This window comes from Gadus chalcogrammus, chromosome 18 (genome assembly GCF_026213295.1).
Source record: "Gadus chalcogrammus isolate NIFS_2021 chromosome 18, NIFS_Gcha_1.0, whole genome shotgun sequence".
Classification (NCBI taxonomy): Eukaryota; Metazoa; Chordata; class Actinopteri; order Gadiformes; family Gadidae; genus Gadus; species Gadus chalcogrammus.
In genome coordinates this window covers 10,953,336-10,970,305 of record NC_079429.1, presented here as the reverse complement: position 1 = coordinate 10,970,305, position 16,970 = coordinate 10,953,336, and the positions used below count along the sequence as shown (strand labels likewise).

At 47.6% G+C, this 16,970-nt stretch overlaps 1 protein-coding gene across 1 annotated transcript in view; it reads left to right on the top strand.

Moving 5' to 3' along the window:
• The window catches only part of ep300a (E1A binding protein p300 a), a 33,749-nt gene that overhangs the window by 7,811 nt on the left and 8,968 nt on the right, over positions 1 to 16,970 (top strand). Inside the window, exons 7-28 of the mRNA XM_056576367.1 lie at positions 1,391 to 1,496; positions 2,010 to 2,135; positions 3,042 to 3,162; positions 3,558 to 3,699; positions 6,071 to 6,145; positions 6,531 to 6,628; positions 6,990 to 7,202; positions 7,427 to 7,900; positions 8,505 to 8,910; positions 9,438 to 9,556; positions 9,897 to 9,960; positions 10,785 to 10,960; positions 11,879 to 11,967; positions 13,189 to 13,269; positions 13,603 to 13,659; positions 13,833 to 13,910; positions 14,131 to 14,198; positions 14,547 to 14,697; positions 15,017 to 15,163; positions 15,658 to 15,771; positions 16,166 to 16,331; positions 16,707 to 16,874. Coding sequence (XP_056432342.1) covers positions 1,391 to 1,496; positions 2,010 to 2,135; positions 3,042 to 3,162; positions 3,558 to 3,699; positions 6,071 to 6,145; positions 6,531 to 6,628; positions 6,990 to 7,202; positions 7,427 to 7,900; positions 8,505 to 8,910; positions 9,438 to 9,556; positions 9,897 to 9,960; positions 10,785 to 10,960; positions 11,879 to 11,967; positions 13,189 to 13,269; positions 13,603 to 13,659; positions 13,833 to 13,910; positions 14,131 to 14,198; positions 14,547 to 14,697; positions 15,017 to 15,163; positions 15,658 to 15,771; positions 16,166 to 16,331; positions 16,707 to 16,874 — 3,239 coding nt within the window. The remainder of the gene's footprint in view (positions 1 to 1,390; positions 1,497 to 2,009; positions 2,136 to 3,041; positions 3,163 to 3,557; positions 3,700 to 6,070; positions 6,146 to 6,530; positions 6,629 to 6,989; positions 7,203 to 7,426; positions 7,901 to 8,504; positions 8,911 to 9,437; positions 9,557 to 9,896; positions 9,961 to 10,784; positions 10,961 to 11,878; positions 11,968 to 13,188; positions 13,270 to 13,602; positions 13,660 to 13,832; positions 13,911 to 14,130; positions 14,199 to 14,546; positions 14,698 to 15,016; positions 15,164 to 15,657; positions 15,772 to 16,165; positions 16,332 to 16,706; positions 16,875 to 16,970) is intronic.

The window sequence follows — 16,970 nt, the reverse complement described above, 5'->3', positions numbered from 1 at the left end:
GACAGGTGAATCAAGGAGTCCTCCTGGAAAAATAATTAACCTCAAACCAATAAATTTCAAACATTTGTGAATAGATCTTTATTTGCCACCCGTGGCGGTGGCGTGCATGTGCTATGTTGACCATACTATAGTTAGGCTAATGCTCCATGATAGAAAATAAATTAGAAAAGTATAATGAAATAAGAATAAACAAAAACGTATTGGCACTACCGGTAAATGGCTTCCATAGTGAAGAATGCTAAATGTATGATAATTAGGAACCAACAGGTTTCTCATTCATAAAAACGACATGGTCACCGCATGAACAATTTAAAATTAAAAAAGAATGCAAAGAGACACCGGACTATTGAACATTGTTCATAAATTCCCTTAGTGCTTTTGCTTTGTGTTGCTACTTTTCGGTGCACTTCGATTCTATCATTGTTATTTAAAGGCGCAATGTGTAACATTGAGCCCCTCTGAGTTAGTAGGCGGGAGACTTTAAGAGTTAAAGAAATGTAACATTGTTCCGTCTGCTAACTGGCTGTGCACCTGTGTGACGAGATCTAGAGCAGCTTGGCTGGCCGGGTGCCCTGAGCTGGAGGGGCTTGGTCGATAGTTAGATTCTCATAAACTAAATCAGAGGTTCGGGCTGGCCAGCTCTTTTTATTTGTAATCGGTCAAAGGATGTGCATTTATTCATACAATTATTGAAATCATTATTGAATTGACTACATGCAATCAAACTAAGCTATGGGTAACATCATGATCCAACATTAACATACGTACTTAACCTAGGTTAATGAAACCTAGCATGAGAAATACTATGGCACTTACAGACACAATAATGTCGCCCTATTATTATTCATCGTAACTTGATGAATTACAAAAAAATTACCAAAAAACATTACTACTAAGTAATCACAATAACTAACATTGCTATGCTCCTTTGCTATCCTAAAGGGGAGCGATTTCAAGTTCTAATGAGATGTTGTCTAGATGGTATGATAATAATACAAAAAAGACCATAGACTATCAAATGCTTAACATTTTCCTCTGAGAACCACCCCATGTTGCTACAGACTATGGAGTCCTACTTACATTTTCATTAGTTTCAATAATAACTGAAGCAAAACAAACTTCTTTCTCTCTGGACCAGAAATCGTTGCTTCTGTTGAGTGTTTTTAGTGTTCTCTGTTCTCAGTGGTCGGCCCAGCCCCAGCTTTGGTTACCATGGGAACGCTGCCTGTCATCAAAGCGTGGATTGAACAAGACATCGCTCATTAGTTGTTATTTGTAACATTTTGGTTGATGTTGCACGTTTATGTACATGCTCCCTCACGGCTTTTGTTGCAATGTAAACCAAGGCTATCGTTGCAAGTCGTCATGGCGTTCCTTCTGTATTCTTTAGGTGCGAACGCTATGGGAGTGAACGGTGGCGTGGGGCTTCCCTCTGATAATCAACAGGCAAGCCTTCTCCAGGACACCATGATGCATCTCAATGTGAACAGCCAGGGGTGAGTGATACGCCTGCATAAACACACGCACACGCCAATCGCACCACATCTCACTCTGATGTGCTGTAGTACTAGGGTGTATGCAATATGGTAGCCAAATGCACAGGGTTACATGGACTACGGACTGCACCATACAGGTAATGGGGCCTCTATTGCTACAAATATAAAATGGTTAATAGTTGGCGTTAATACAGCACTGTCAAACCGCCAAGAAGCCTAAAATATCTAGATACAATGAATGCCTTGTATTCACCCCATACACCAATGTTTGATTCATGCAGTTTGTTGAAAGCCATTTAGGTTTCTTGCCAATGGACACTGGGACATTTTACCAAGGGTAGCTCAGAATCTAACTGGCAAACCTCAAACAATTAATGGCATATTATGCTCCATTACTACTGTCGAACCACATTTTATCTTCTACATTTATACACAAATTCTGGTTACATTCAATCTTTAGATCCTCTTCCTAATCTTTCCCCTTTTTCTTCTCCCTGCCACCCTTCACTACAGGCTGATGAATGACACGGGAGGCGTTGGTTCGATGCCCACAGCCCAACCGCCCTCGGCCCTTGGTATGAGGAAGAACTGGCACGAGGACATCACGCAGGACCTGCGCAACCACTTGGTGCACAAACTGTAGGTGTCTGACATGTTGCAAATGATCAAACATGTAGTCACCTCGGATCCAGCCGTCCTGCTTTGTCGTATAGGTAGCATAACTTCTGGGGGGGGAGACGGCACAGAGCCTGGGCCGCAAGCCAAATACTGAAGGCGGAGTCACACCTTGTTTCCGGTTTTGTGACGGACCCATTCCAAACTGATCTGCATGAGTAGATGAAGCAGTCAAAGGGGATTTTAATAAGCATATTTCTTAAGTGGCTGCTAGGCACGGTGCACAGTTTACTAATGCTGGCAGCGTTTGTTATTTGCCAAATACGCACTTCTAGATCCCTGCTTCCAGCAACATTGGTTAGAAAGAAAGAGAAACTCCCCGTTCAACCAGATTTTTCAACCAGTTTCAGATTAGTAATCTTAAATCTGATTTATGATCTTATCCTTGCTCCTCTTTTTCTGAGCTTCCTTTCTGACTCTTCCTCTCTCTTTGCTGCCCATCCTTTCTCCAGTTCTAAACAAACCCGGTACCTCTTACACCCGCCATCCCCCGCTTTCCATTCCACTTGAAAGGAGAGGAACTAGCTTTTCCTTTCCTTTCTCCTCACCTCCTCCTCCTCCTCATTTAACCTCCCTCTTCCTCTTACTTTCTCCGTCTTTCTTGACTTTCATCACTCTCACATCAGATCTCTCTCTCTCTCTCTCTCTCTCTCTCTCTCTCTCTCTCTCTCTCTCTCTCTCTCGCTCTCTCCTCGCTCTCTCTCTCTCTCTCTACTCTCTCTCTCCTTCTCTCTCCTCTCTCTCTCTCTCTCTCTCTCTCTCTCTCTCCTCTACTCTCTCTCTCTCTCTCTCTCTCTCTCTCTCTCTCTCTCTCTCTTTCCTACTCATACTCTGTTAACCTCTCTCTCTCTCCCTTCCTCCACCCCGCAGGGTGCAGGCCATCTTCCCCACCCCGGACCCAGCGGCGTTGAAGGATCGGCGGATGGAGAACCTGGTGGGCCTACGCAGGAAGGTGGAGGGCGGAAATGTAAGGGACTCGGCAAACAGCAGAGTGAGTCCTCTCCCTTTGGTTCTCCCACTCGCTTTCTTTTCAAAACAAGCTTTATTGGCTGATCAAAATATGAATGTACATTGCCATAGCTAAGAATAGTTGTTGTTTATTACCAAATTGGCCCTTAGGGGATTATTAAAGAATTGACTTGCTTGTGAAAAAGGCAAAATAATCAAAAATTATATAAAGTAAAATGGAAAAAACAGTTTTGAAAAAAGTAATACGTAATATAAATAATAAATATAGCAAAAGTAATTTGATAAAATTCTAAAAAAGGCACAATAACAATATTCAGAGTTAAAGGAGGTTTATTAATACAAAATGTGTTACAGATGAGGATGCCCTCTCTCTTTCACTTCTCAATATCTATCCCATCGACTCCTTCTCCTCCACAGGCGGAGTACTACCACCTCTTAGCGGAGAAGATCTACAAGATCCAGAAGGAGCTGGAGGAGAAGAGGCGGACCCGGCTACAGAAGCAAGGCCTGGGTCTGGGGCCTCCTGGCATAGGCCAGCCCCCCACCGGAATGGTTCCCAGTGAGTGGTGACCTGTGTTCTAGGCCTGATGCTGTTACTTTTAAAATGGGAGCCTCATAAATTAATGTAGATCACCAGCAGTGTTGGGAACGTTACTTTAAAAAAGTAATTAGTGTATAGTTACTCACTACTTGTTCAAAAAAGTGAACTGAGTTAGTAACTGAATTACTCCGATAATAAAAGTAACTAGTTACCAGAGAAAGTAAATATTGGCGTTACTGTAAAAAAAAGAAAGTTGCTATATGTCGAAGAATTTGGATTTTTCTGAGCAGTTTTCACTTGGCCTTAATGTGTTAAATGGTGTTTGAACTGCCCATTCAAGGCCCTGATATGCCTTCCAACCTGAGGCCCCCGTCCCACTCATAAACCGGGTAAATCCTACAAACGCATAAATATTGTATCCGTATAGACCCTTTCCGTTCACACTAAAACTGAGAATTCCGACACTGAAAACTATGCTTTTCGAAAACGATCGCTGAGGTGGATGAATGTGAAAACGCTGGGTTCGCGTTTCTGTGTGGACAGGGTAGACGGGAGGCTTTCAGAAACGATGACGTTCGGTTGCCATGACACTGCCACAAGCTTGCGCTCGAGACCGAGGACGCTGATCAAAAAATGCCATGTGTAATGCAAATGATGATCTCTCTGTACAATGTCCTAATTTATCTCCAGAAACAACTCGACATATTGGCTCATACATATTTGTTGGCTCCAACGCCGGAGGCGAGCGCTGTACTTGATGTTCTTCAGTGATGGTAAAAAAAAAAAACACGAAGACCAGGTCGAAAATGATTAACCAGCTGATCAACTGTAAATATCAGCTGATCACGCGCCTGTAATCTAAACAGAGAGGTGTGGCGGAGTTACGTAACCATGACAACAACTGTTAATCAAAATAATTTCAGTGTGCAAAACATTCCGAAAACAGTATGAAAACGATAGTGTGGACGGAGATCATTTTCATTGCGCATGTGAGTTTTTACATTTACCCGGGTTAGTGTGGATGAGGGCCTGAATTTTTATTTGCTTGGTTGCAAAGGCTGTGGAACATCTGCCGAATACTACAGAAAATGCCAACTTTTCATCGGATTGCTCCGGACTCGCCATTTCTGCTGCTTCATCGCATTTGTTTGGTGTGTGCGTTTGCGTGTGTGTGTGGCGTGCTTGTCCTGGCTTGTGCGTAAAAACACTGGCTCCGATTGGCTACCATGAAACATGACTCTGCCTTAGCCAATCATAATCGCTTATCTCGTTGTTAACCCAGCCGGTCTCCTCACTAGCAGTTTGTGTTTGGAGCCAGGGGTGCGGTCGGATTACGCAGTTTATTCAATCAATTCATAGTAACGCACTGCATTTTTAGTAGAGTAACGGTAACGGCGTTGTAACGACGGAAATAGTAATTAGTTAGATTACCCCGTTGCTGAAAAAATAACGGCGTTACCTAACGGCGTTCTTTTAAACAGCGTTATTACCAACACTGATCACCAGTAGTTTCCATTGGAAGTATTCTGATCTGTGTAACGAATGCCACCTTAAAGTGGAGTGCGCAAGAAGGTTGTCGATTTTTAAAAGTCAAGTATTTGTTTGAGAGAAACTTGAAGTGTGCTCTAGGAAAAACCTCATTCCCAATGTCTTAAATTTGAAGTAAGCCCACAGTTTTAGCTCTAATTCGAAACACTATGAGATCATAAAAAAAATGTTTTGGGTGGAGGGTTCTAGGAAGGGGGGGGGGGGGGGGGGTGTTTTATCTCCATTATTACAAAACACAGCAATTTTGTGATACTTTTAAAGTACCGTCTCTGTGTATGCAATGAGCGATTACAATGAGCGATGTATATCAGATGCGCCACACCCCATGGTGTTATACTACAATTATTAAACTTTCGGAAACTAACATCAACATCGACCGCTGGCCAGATGGAGCTCCGCGTCCACACACACCTCGCCACCGCGGATCCTAGGTCAGAAGATTAAAAAGTATACTAACAGGCTCCCCGACGTCATTAAAAGCACACTCAATGCTTTTGGAGCACAGCACAGCGTTTACATACTGTTTGGCAGAGATTGGCAAAAACAACGATTTTTACTCATGTTTTTACTGAATGAACGCCTTATTTCAGTAACCATGATAAAATGGCATTGAGTAGACTAGTACTAGTATCATCACATATGACATACAGCCACGTTTAAAACGACAACCAAAACGTTTTGGGTACCCTTTAAGAATGACACCACGGCACACCCGAGTCGCTCCAGGCTTTCACATGCTATTTCCGTAGCCCCGTTCTCCATCTCTTATTAACGCTGTTAATCTCTAGGTGTGAGTGCACTGACCATAGCCCTTCCTGTCCACCCCTTGTGTCCTCCACAGATGGTCCACTCCTAGACCCATCGATGGTACGACCCGTAGGATCTAACCAGATGGCCAATAGGATGCAGGGCCCAGGTAGGCAATGCTTATGGATGATTAATTCACAAGGCAAAAACATTTATAGTCCACGTGCTGTCGGTAGTCCAAGTAACCGTGTGGCTACATGCCGCAGCAGTGTCTGCTAATAAGAAACAGGCTTGCTTGGCACAAAGCCCTGTCATTAAAGGCTTGCACGCCAACGAATGGTGACACACTTGTCCATTATCAAACCAGATTTTCCCGTTACAGATTGGCAAAACGTTACTTTTGAAGTAATTTCTAATCCACAAGTTAATAAAGTAATCAGAAGATTTTTTCAGTAATTTCAGTCATTCACACGTTAATGGGTTTGGGACTTAAAGGAGAATGTTTTCAGCTGTTCCACTGTAACCATGTGGTTGTGATTGGGTCGTCTGTGTAGGTATGAACCAGTTCAATCAGATGGGAATGCAGGGACTGGGCCAGCGCTCCACTCCCCCTCTCTCCATGGGCCCCTCCGGCCAGGTCAGCCCGCGACAGGTACATCTCATCTAGTACTGTCTGTTACAGAACCAGTACCAAGGTTTGGTACTGCAAACAGTCTGGTGCGTGGTCCCTTCTACTGGGATAGTGGTCCCTCTGAGAGGCCTGAACATCATGTTCCAGATCAGAGGGGAGCTGGTTGAGACATTTAGCTTGGGACTGTTGGTCGTGCATGCTGTTGAAATGTTCTTTCTTAAATATTAAGTTATATTTTAATATTTTTCAATGCGATGAAATTTGTATCTATGAAGAGTAATATTGACCAGTAGAGTACCGTTGGGACATTTCCTGGACAAATCAGAATGGGTCTCATTGTACTGGAGATGCTAAGACTCGACTCTGGTTCCGACTTGTTCAGATGGGGATGGTGGGATCCAGGATGGACCAGCCCAATGTCAACCAGCTGCAGAACCAGTATCTGTCCCAGGGCCAGTTCCCCGGCCCAGGGCCTGGCGTGGGCTGCGGGCAGCCGGGCATGAACCAGCCTGGCATGAACCAGCCTGGCATGAACCAGCCTGGCATGAACCAGCCTGGCCTGCCACAGCCCGGCCCCCAGGGAGGCATGGCCCAGGTACCGTCACTCTGTCTTCTATTCCACTCAACAGGCTCAGGGCATGGAAAACATACGTTTACTTTGCCAAAGCACAATCTATATATATTATGCAAATGGTAATTCGTAATTAGTCAATAGGTTGATACTATTGCTACATTTGCGAGCCTGTATCCAGTCAGTGAAAGGTAAACCAATGTTCATCTTTACACAGTCCCTGTCTCCTCCCCCTCTGCTATCTCCAGACACAGATGGGCACCCCTCCCTCTCTGCCCGTGGCGAGTCCCCTGGCCCAGCCCGGCTCGGCGGGCGGCCCAAGCGGGGTCCCCTCCGTGGGGCCCATGGGTCCCCAGAGCGTGGGCAGCGTGGGTCCCAATAACACGCTCAGCGGGCCCCCGTCCAACAGCCAACAACCCCCCAACTCCCTCCCTCACCTGGGCGCCATGCGCGGCAGCTCGCCGTCGCCCGCCCGCAGCCGCACCCCCACCCCTCACAAGACCCCCCCCAGGCTAGCCGGCTCGCTGACCCCCCAGCCGCACACCCCCAACGCTCCCCAGCTGCCGCCCCCTCCGTCCCTCCAGCAGACCCAGCACGGCCAGGGCCCGGGCTCCAACAAGCCCCTCCAGCCGCACTCTGTGCCGCCGGGCTCTACCACGCCCTCCCACTCTGGACTGACCTCCAGCATGACGCCGCACAGCGCTCAGCTTCCACGCACGCCGGTGAGTACCGCCAGCTCTGGTGGAGTGCACCTCCCATGCTGTGACACCTATTAGAGTGAGCTAATAAATCATGTTCTAAAGATTCTCAAGATTGGTCAGTTGATGTAAAGTGAAATATAAAAACTGAAATATAAAGGGAAAAGCGCCCGCCCGAACACGACTCGATATGGATAGTAGCAAACACAATCGTGCAAGCTGGGACAACGGCTGTCATGGTCTGATGTGGAAATAGGTGGAGCAGGGTTGGGTGTAGTCCCACAAATCAGACCTAAGATTGATATCTAAACTCTGCAGACTCCCTCACCCCCCCCAACGTCTCTATGACAAAGCAGGGCGCTTGCCTCCGAGATAAGGCCTGGGGGAGTCCTTGCGGGGGGGTCTGCCGAGTACCGTTGAAGCACTGCTAGCCGCACTGCTAGCCACTCACACTTATTAGCGCATGCGTGACGAGGACTACAGAACCTTTGTCATTCCGTCATCACCCTCTCTCACACGTCCTCTCCAAAGCCCGGGCTCTCTTTTCTATATGAAGCAATGGCTGTATTTACACTCGTTGCGCGAGGCTCTTCTGACCCCTCTCGTGTTCGTCTGTGTGTATGTGTAGCTGTCGCAGAAGGGCTCGTTCCATGCGGACGGCCAGGCGCTGACCCCGGCGTCGGTCAGCAGCGTGGACAACTCGTCGCAGCAGGCCCAGTCGGACGCCTCGTCGGGCCAGCCGGAGCCCAAGACGGAGGTCAAGCAGCAGCCGGACGACGACGAGGACAGCGGCGAGTGCTCCAAGGGCGGCAAGATGGGCGGCGTGAAGGCGGAGGAGAAGCCCCTGGTGAAGCTCGAGGTCAAGAAGGAGGAGTGCTCGGGGGAGGGCGGCAAGGGCGTTCCCATGGATACGTCGTCGGCGCCGTCGTCGTCGTCCTCCTCGTCGGCCAACGTGAAGACGGAGATGAAGGTGGAGGTGAAGAAGGAGCCGAAGGAGGAGGAGGAGTCGCCGGAGGCTGCCAACAAGAAGAAGAGTGAGTGCCGGCAGTGGATGCTGTGAACGTTATCGTAGCGAGACAGAGGCCCGTTTTAATTGATGCTTTTGCAAGCAACCAAAGTGTTTTATTAAACAGTGTGTGCCTCGATGAGTGGGTTGCAGAGGACCTTGAAGCGGTTGCCAAGGGCCAACATACAAAATATTAAATATGAATAATTATATCTATCCATTTTTACCAATTTCGGCAACTGCACAAACCCCCACTGTTGTCCTGGCAGGCAGGGGTATGGCTGGCCAGATGGGGGGGTTTCTGTGGCTGCGTGTTTCTGTCTGTCAGTGTGAGAAAGCCATGGCAGGCCCAATGGCAAAGCATTTGGAACAATGGAGATGAATAAATCATGTTCATACTTCAAACTTTTGAGTGTCCGACCGCTTGTCGAGGTCCAGGTCCGGCCCTTTCAACATAGTTATGTTGCAACGACAAACGTCTCCAATCCAAAGGTCGTCCCCCGCTCCCCTAACCATGCCTGTCGTCCTTCCTCTCTGCCGCCGCTCTCCTTCTAGTCTTCAAACCAGAGGAGCTCCGCCAGGCGCTGATGCCCACGCTGGAGTCTCTGTACCGGCAGGACCCAGAGTCCCTGCCCTTCAGGATGCCAGTGGACCCCCAGCTGCTCTGCATACCGGTATGTACCTCACAGACAGAGCGGGGACGTCTCCTCTGCCACAAGATTCAGCTAAAAGGGAGATCCCGGAAAATGTGTTGAGTACACTGAAAAAAACTGAGAATGTAGAAACTCTTATTTGATTCGATTTTTTTTATCCTATCACTCCACTAGTTCAATTACTTTCCGACTTCCTTTTTTCCGAAAATCGAATATTATAATAAATGTTTTATCAATTTTGGTGGTTTGCTGCTTGGTCAGTTAATCTCTACTTGAGAGTTGTGTCGTCTTGTTGAGACCTTCTTGGACGATGCTGTGGGTTCCCACTGATCTTGATGTTACTGCTCGTCTCATCCTGCAGGACTACTTTGACATCGTGAAGACCCCCATGGACTTGTCGACAATCAAGCGGAAATTGGACACAGGTCAGTCCCACTTGGTGCCTGCCAAAGCATGGGAACAAAATGGTTCCGTGGCCAAAGGCAGATTGTTCCAAAATCAGACAATCTGGCTTATTGTCGGTATCAAAGGGAAAGCTGCGGCCAATTATTAATTTGATTCACAATAAGTCATTACTATCCTCGTCATTATTTATGTCTATATTTAATAAATAATATGGCAAATTCTTAAATTAGCCTTAATTGTGTGGCATGTGTTTGGACAGGGTAATCTCATGAAGTGATTATTTGATCTAAAAGTACTGGGATCCCTAGTGGCTACAATTTAACTTTAAATATCCTTGGGCAAGTTGCCCTAACCTAGCCTGACAACCCCAGACCAATTTGTAAATGCGCAACAGTCTGACCTCTCAGTTCACTTCCCGATGTCCAATTATTATTAACAAGCGCAGACCAAAATGCCTCTGGACGCAATTGGATACAACCATCAGACCAACTGACATCCGAGGCAGCCATCTTGGTTGTTTATGAAAATACCTTAATGTCGCTCCCGTTGGGCACTCCCATTGGGCACTCCCATTGGGCACTCCCATTGGGTACAGTCATCGTATCAAACCTGCGCCATATTAGATAAATGGTTGTGATTGGCCGACCGGTGCCAGGTCTGCTGGTTATCTGGCTAGACGGGAGAGGGGCAAGACACGTATGCCAGATCAAAGAAAACATGACCTTGCAGAGGTGTCTGGTATCTTGGCTAGCACTGACCTTCTCCTGGATGGCCTGCATCAGGATGCACTGCTAGTCGGTTCAGAATAAAAGCATCTGATGGTCCCTGACCTCTGGTTCCCCAGGACAATACCAGGAGCCCTGGCAGTACGTGGACGACATCTGGCTGATGTTCAACAACGCCTGGCTGTACAACCGCAAGACGTCGCGCGTCTACAAGTACTGCTCCAAGCTGGCGGAGGTGTTCGAGGCGGAGATCGACCCCGTCATGCCGGGCCTGGCTTCCTGCATGCGGCGCAAGGTGGCGCTGCGAGGGAGTGGAGGTCGGAGGATGGAGAGTGAGTCAGGGGCTGGAGGGGCGGGCGGAAGGTGCGCTGGCGTGGAGGGGTGGAGGTAGGAGACGGAGGGAGTGGAGGTGGAGGTAGGAGACGGAGGGAGTGGAGGTGGAGGTAGGAGATGGAGTGGGTGGAGGTGGAGGTGGGAGATGGAGTGAGTGGAGGTGGAGCGTCGGAGGTGGCGTTGGCGGGGTGGAGGTAGGAGAGTGAGTGAGTCAGGATGGAGGGAAAGAGGGCGACAGGTGATGAAGGTGAGCTGGAGGGGGTGCAGGTGGGAGACGGAGGGAGTCAGAAGGATCGATGGAAAGAGGGAGACGGGGGGATGAAGGGAGGAAGAAGATGGGAAGGAGGTGAACTGGGAGAAGGAGAGAGTGGGGTGGATGGAGGGATGGAGGGAGGGGGGGATGGGCGGAGGAGGAAAGGTAGTTTGAAGGTGACTTGGATGAAGGGGAGGCAGGCAATCATAGTTTCATGAACAGACGTAAAAAAAGAAACTTAGATGCTATATTGTGTTGCAATATTTATACTCTTCCTCTGTGTTAATGGTGTATCACAGTGACCCCCATGATACTTGGGCTGGCGTTACTGTGCCCACCAGATAAAGTGGATTTAATTGGCTGTTAAGTGCATTGTGTTAGGCTTGTTGGGTACCGACTTGGCAGCCTTTGTTACAAATCAACCATTCATGTGCTGTTTAAAATAGCCAGGCCAGGCCCAACACTTCAAAAGCCCTCCAAAGGACTACAGAACGAACAGCAGCCAACACAACGGCACGTCGAACCCCCTTAATCCCAGTTCCACAAAACTGTGTCGAGGGTGGTCATTATCGCGTTGAGTCGTGTTTTGTTTCCCCTCACATTTCTTTTCCTCTTCCTGTTCCCCAGCTGGAGTTCTCACCTCAGACTCTGTGTTGCTATGGGAAGCAGCTGTGCACCATTCCCCGAGACGCGGCCTACTTCAGCTACCAGAACAGGTATGAGGGGAGGCAGGCCACTCGTCACAGACCGATGGATGGCTGGGTGGGTGGATATTAAGGGGTATCGACATCTGGTCGCCTTTTTAAAGTTTAAGTGAGGCCACTCACGGGTGAATGGGAGGATGAATGGATGAACGAAGGAACGATCAATAGATGGGCACAGCTGACAGTGAAGAAATTGATATTAAGTATAGCCAAACCTCTGCTACTTGAGTGTGAGCGATGGGCACAATCTTTATTTAATTGTATTTCATAGTTTGATTCGTTGGTTTTATGTCCATGTTTGACCACCTGTGTTCGATCAATGTGTATACTTTCCTGCCTAATGCACTGCCATTTTAACTGGTCCTTTTTCTCATTTGAGCTTAAACAAAGACATTTATCCTAACTATTAAAACATTAATTACGTAACACAAGTTGCTCTGCCCATTGGGTGTATCAAATTATGAATACTACCCAATCCAAAAGAAAAGTGAATCACTTTTACGTAAAAAGATTCACATTACACTCTTCCTCAAACTGTTTTGCTCAGCTTGTGATTTGCTGCAATATCGCTAGCGACACATGCACTCATGGCCCCAGTGCAACAGGCAAAGGACCAGCCTTAAGATGAACTGCTTGTATGAATTCAAATTCATACAATGTTGTGTTTTCCATTTCTCATATGTGTCCAGCATCTGCATTTTGTCCCCCCCCTTATGCTCCCCTTCCTCCGACCCCCTCCCCTCCATTTAAAGCTGCTGTGTTTCCTGTGGCGGGGCTCTTGCTCATCCTGTCGTTGTCCAGATCTCTAACCAGTGCTCTGCTTCGGCATTCTGCTCTATGTTGTTGTCAATGTTCGTCCTGTCCTGTCTGTGCTCCCCATTCCCCCTGTCCGGTGTCTCTCTCCAATGCCATATATAAACATATATGCATTGGCTTGTTTTCACCTCGACCAATCATGTCTCTTCCCCCCCCATCCCCCCCCCCATCACAAACATCACTGTTCTGCTACTCCCCCCCCCCCCGTGCCTTTTTTAATCCGAAACCGTGATTGGCCGTCTCGATGATGACCTCCCTGCTGTCCTGCGCTCCTACTTCCTGCCTGCCCTGCTTGTCCTGCCCCCTGCCTTGCCCATGTCGTGCCCTGATTGGTGGCTGCCCCTCCTGTGCGCTGTCTGTGATTGGCTGTGCGGAAAACGGGTGTAGTTCACCAAAATTTGGGCTTATCGCTAACAGGTACCACTTCTGTGAGAAGTGTTTCAACGAGATCCAGGGAGAGATGGTTTCCCTGGGCGACGACCCCACGCAGCCTCAGACGTGAGTGGACCGTTTAAACGTTTCAATGGCACAACATGGTCAACACTTAAAGAAATGTGAAAGTAATTTAGTATCCTTTTTTATCTTTTATCACTGATTTGATCAACTAACGATCACACATTAATGAAGTTGAGTGTTGGCCCAATACTGGGAATAGGTTTTGTTATTTAGATGCTGTGGTTTACATGTTGATCAATTCTTAAGAATTGTTAATTCAGGGAGACGTTTTCAATGTATACATTTTCTCCTTGCGTTAACCATTGAACTACCTTTTGAGGCACTATGGTTTACAATATTACTTTTCTGACACACATTCTTATTCCCTCTTTGCAGATCGATTAACAAAGATCAGTTTGAGAAGAAGAAAAATGACACACTGGACCCCGAACAGTAAGTCTCATGATGGTGCCGTGTTCGTAGTCTGTATCATCTGTTCAATAGATATAGCGAGCATTCAAATATATACAGGCTCATGGAGGCTACGACATTAGCTTCCATTTGCGTCCTTTGTTTACCATTGCTGTCGTTTATAATGGAGTCTGTATTGTCTTTCCTTCCTCTAGGTTTGTGAAATGTTCAGACTGTGGACGTAGAATGCATCAGATCTGTGTCTTGCACCACGACACGATCTGGCCACTAGGGTGAGTGTCTGATCAGCCGAGGGGTGTGTTAGGTGTTGGGGGTGGGGGGGGGGGATGAGAACATTTGGAGTCGATGCAGTATCTATGGATCCAGCGGTTGCCTCTGGCTAAGTTTCTCCGCTAAGGGTGTATGTGTTTGTATTGAAAAAGGAATCCATCCGAGTGCCAGATTGATCTGACTCTCTTTGACCTCTCGTTTCCCTGCGCTCTGCTTCTGTAGTTTTGTATGTGACGGCTGCTTGAAGAAGACGAACAAGACGAGGAAGGAGAACAAGTACGCAGCCAAACGTAAGTTGACCTCTCTTCAGTGGTTACTTTTGGGGATGCCACGACTCCAAGAAATGCATCGGCCCCCGATTTTAAGGTTAACGTTGTGAGTGTATTGGTCGGTGGGAATCGCAGATTCAACCATTTTTTTCCAACCCTTTTTATTTAGATTCACCTGCGTAGTGGTTTGCTTTATGTCTATGTTCAATATATTTCATTGAGTCTTAAATCACAGCGTTTGAATGCTATCCGCACTATGTATTTACTCAGGGAGCTGTTTTGAAAAGCCGTTTATTTTTATAACCTCTGCATTGCGCTATCGACCAACAAACAAAGTGTTAATCTGTGCTCTCTGTGTGGGCGCTGCAGGGTTGCCCCCCACCAAGCTGGGCTCCTTCCTGGAGATGCGGGTGAACGACTACCTGAAGAGGCAGAGCCACCCGGAGGCAGGGGAGGTCGCCATCCGTGTGGTCCACGTCTCGGACAAAGTCGTGGAGGTCAAGCCCGGCATGAAGTCCAGGTATGGGAACGCACCCACACCGGGTCTGACAGGGAGAGGAACGCAGCACGGGGAGGGGGACGCAGCCATTGGAGTTCTTCATCCAATAAAGCGAGTTCCAAGTCCCAAGTCCGAGTCTTTTGGGGTTTAAGAAGTTTTTATTTTTATCTGTGGTAAGTAGGAAGTTTCTCAAATCAGTGCGCTGTAGCTAGTAATAATTCACTAGTAGCAACAGCAAATTCTATTATAATTATAATCTTGAGAAGAAAAGGGAAAAGCTTTGGATCATTGTAGCTGAGTTTTCTAAGCGAATGTGCCGTTAACACGTGGTCTCCTCCAGGTTTGTGGACAACGGGGAGATGTCGGAGTCGTTCCCCTACAGGACCAAAGCCCTGTTTGCCTTCGAGGACGTGGACGGGGCCGAGGTCTGCTTCTTCGGCATGCACGTCCAGGAGTACGGCTCGGACTGCCCCCCTCCCAACCAGAGGTGAGCCATTAGACATGCTGCCAGGGGCCCCATGGACCACTAGAAATAAGGCCTTTTCTTTTGTGTCAATTATTCCCAAATGTAGCTCCTTTTTGTTTAAAGAGCGATGTTGATGATGTAAAGGCAAACGGTACAATTCATTAAATTAAAAAAAGGTATATTACACCATCTTAGTAATTGACAAGGTGGAATTGAACTTCTACTACTGTAATTTTTAAAGGACTTTGTAGTTATCACGTTCAGATTTCGAAGAGGTGTTGGCAACGGGCGCACACCAAAGTGACAGCATAACTAGATTTGGAATAACTCCAAATCACATGGGGTCATTCGGTCCCCGAGTGACGTGGCACCACGAAGCGCTGGAACAAGCGGTGACTGTTGGATAGGAAAACCTTTTATAGACAGCTTGTCGTTGTCGTGTTAAAGATGTGTCTGACAGTGTTATGCTTTGGTTTTTGTTTGTTAACGCGTGTTTGGGTTGTGTTCCTCTCAAGGCGGGTGTACATTTCCTATCTGGACAGTGTCCACTTCTTCCGACCCCGCGATCTCAGAACCGGTGTGTACCACGAGATTCTGATTGGCTACCTGGAGTATGTCAAGAAGCTAGGGTGAGTAGATCTCCTCTATCCTCTTTTAACAAGCTCATCTTTGAATCAGTATTGATTCGTATGACAGAGGCTGTCATACGAATATTATTAGTGAATCAATGTGCAACAGTTTCGTCAGGATATTTTTTAGCTTCTATGTAGTTTTGATATCGGTATCCAAACTGCATATCAGTTGCAAGGTTTCAAGCATCATATTCGATCGTTAGTGTAAGAACGCGTTGTTCATTCACCAAATTCACAACGGACCTATAACAAATGCCGTAATCGGATCCGAAACCAGCGTGGGCCTCAAATGTCCGTCCCGTCTCCCACCACTTGCGCTCCTATGTTGTCGGCTGTTGCTGCCGCTCTTCTCCCCCCCACCACACTGACCCCAACCTGCTGTCCCGTTCAGCTACACCACGGGTCACATCTGGGCCTGTCCGCCCAGCGAGGGGGACGACTACATCTTCCACTGCCACCCCATGGACCAGAAGATCCCCAAGCCAAAGCGTCTGCAGGAGTGGTACAAGAAGATGCTGGACAAGGCCGTGGCCGAGAGAATCGTCCACGACTACAAGGTACCACTATCTGTTCAGACACACCCAACCTGGGGTGGTGAAAGCGTACTTGAGACCCGCCCGGATGAATGCTCAAGTTCACCTGTGTGGTCCAGTTTAAACCACGTCCGTTATACGGCACCAGGTACAGAAGCCATTGGCTTCAGTGGTGGACATTCAAAGCGGCTTTTTATATCTACAGTGGATGTACTCCTCACTGCACCACATCATTTTTAGATCATCACTTTAGTTCAACATTATTCCCATTTTCCCCCATGCGTCTAAAAAGCTAAACCGGCTAAACCTCTCTCACTCACTCCCTTATTCATTCATCACCACATCTGTCCCAGCCTGTCCTTAATGCTCCTCCCCTCGGTCCTCCTCCCTCTCCTCTAGGATGTCTTCAAACAGGCCCAGGACGACCGGCTGACCAGCGCCAAGGAGCTGCCCTACTTTGAGGGGGACTTCTGGCCCAACGTGCTGGAGGAGAGCATCAAGGAGCTGGAGCAGGAGGAGGAGGAGCGCAAGAGGGAGGAGAACAGCACCTGCAACGAGAGCATAGACGTGAGGATCAGACCTGCTGCCCTTTTAAGGCCAGGAGCCGGTGGGGTCCGAAACAATCAGAATCCAATTCCTTGTATTCCTACTCAGAAGTAATGG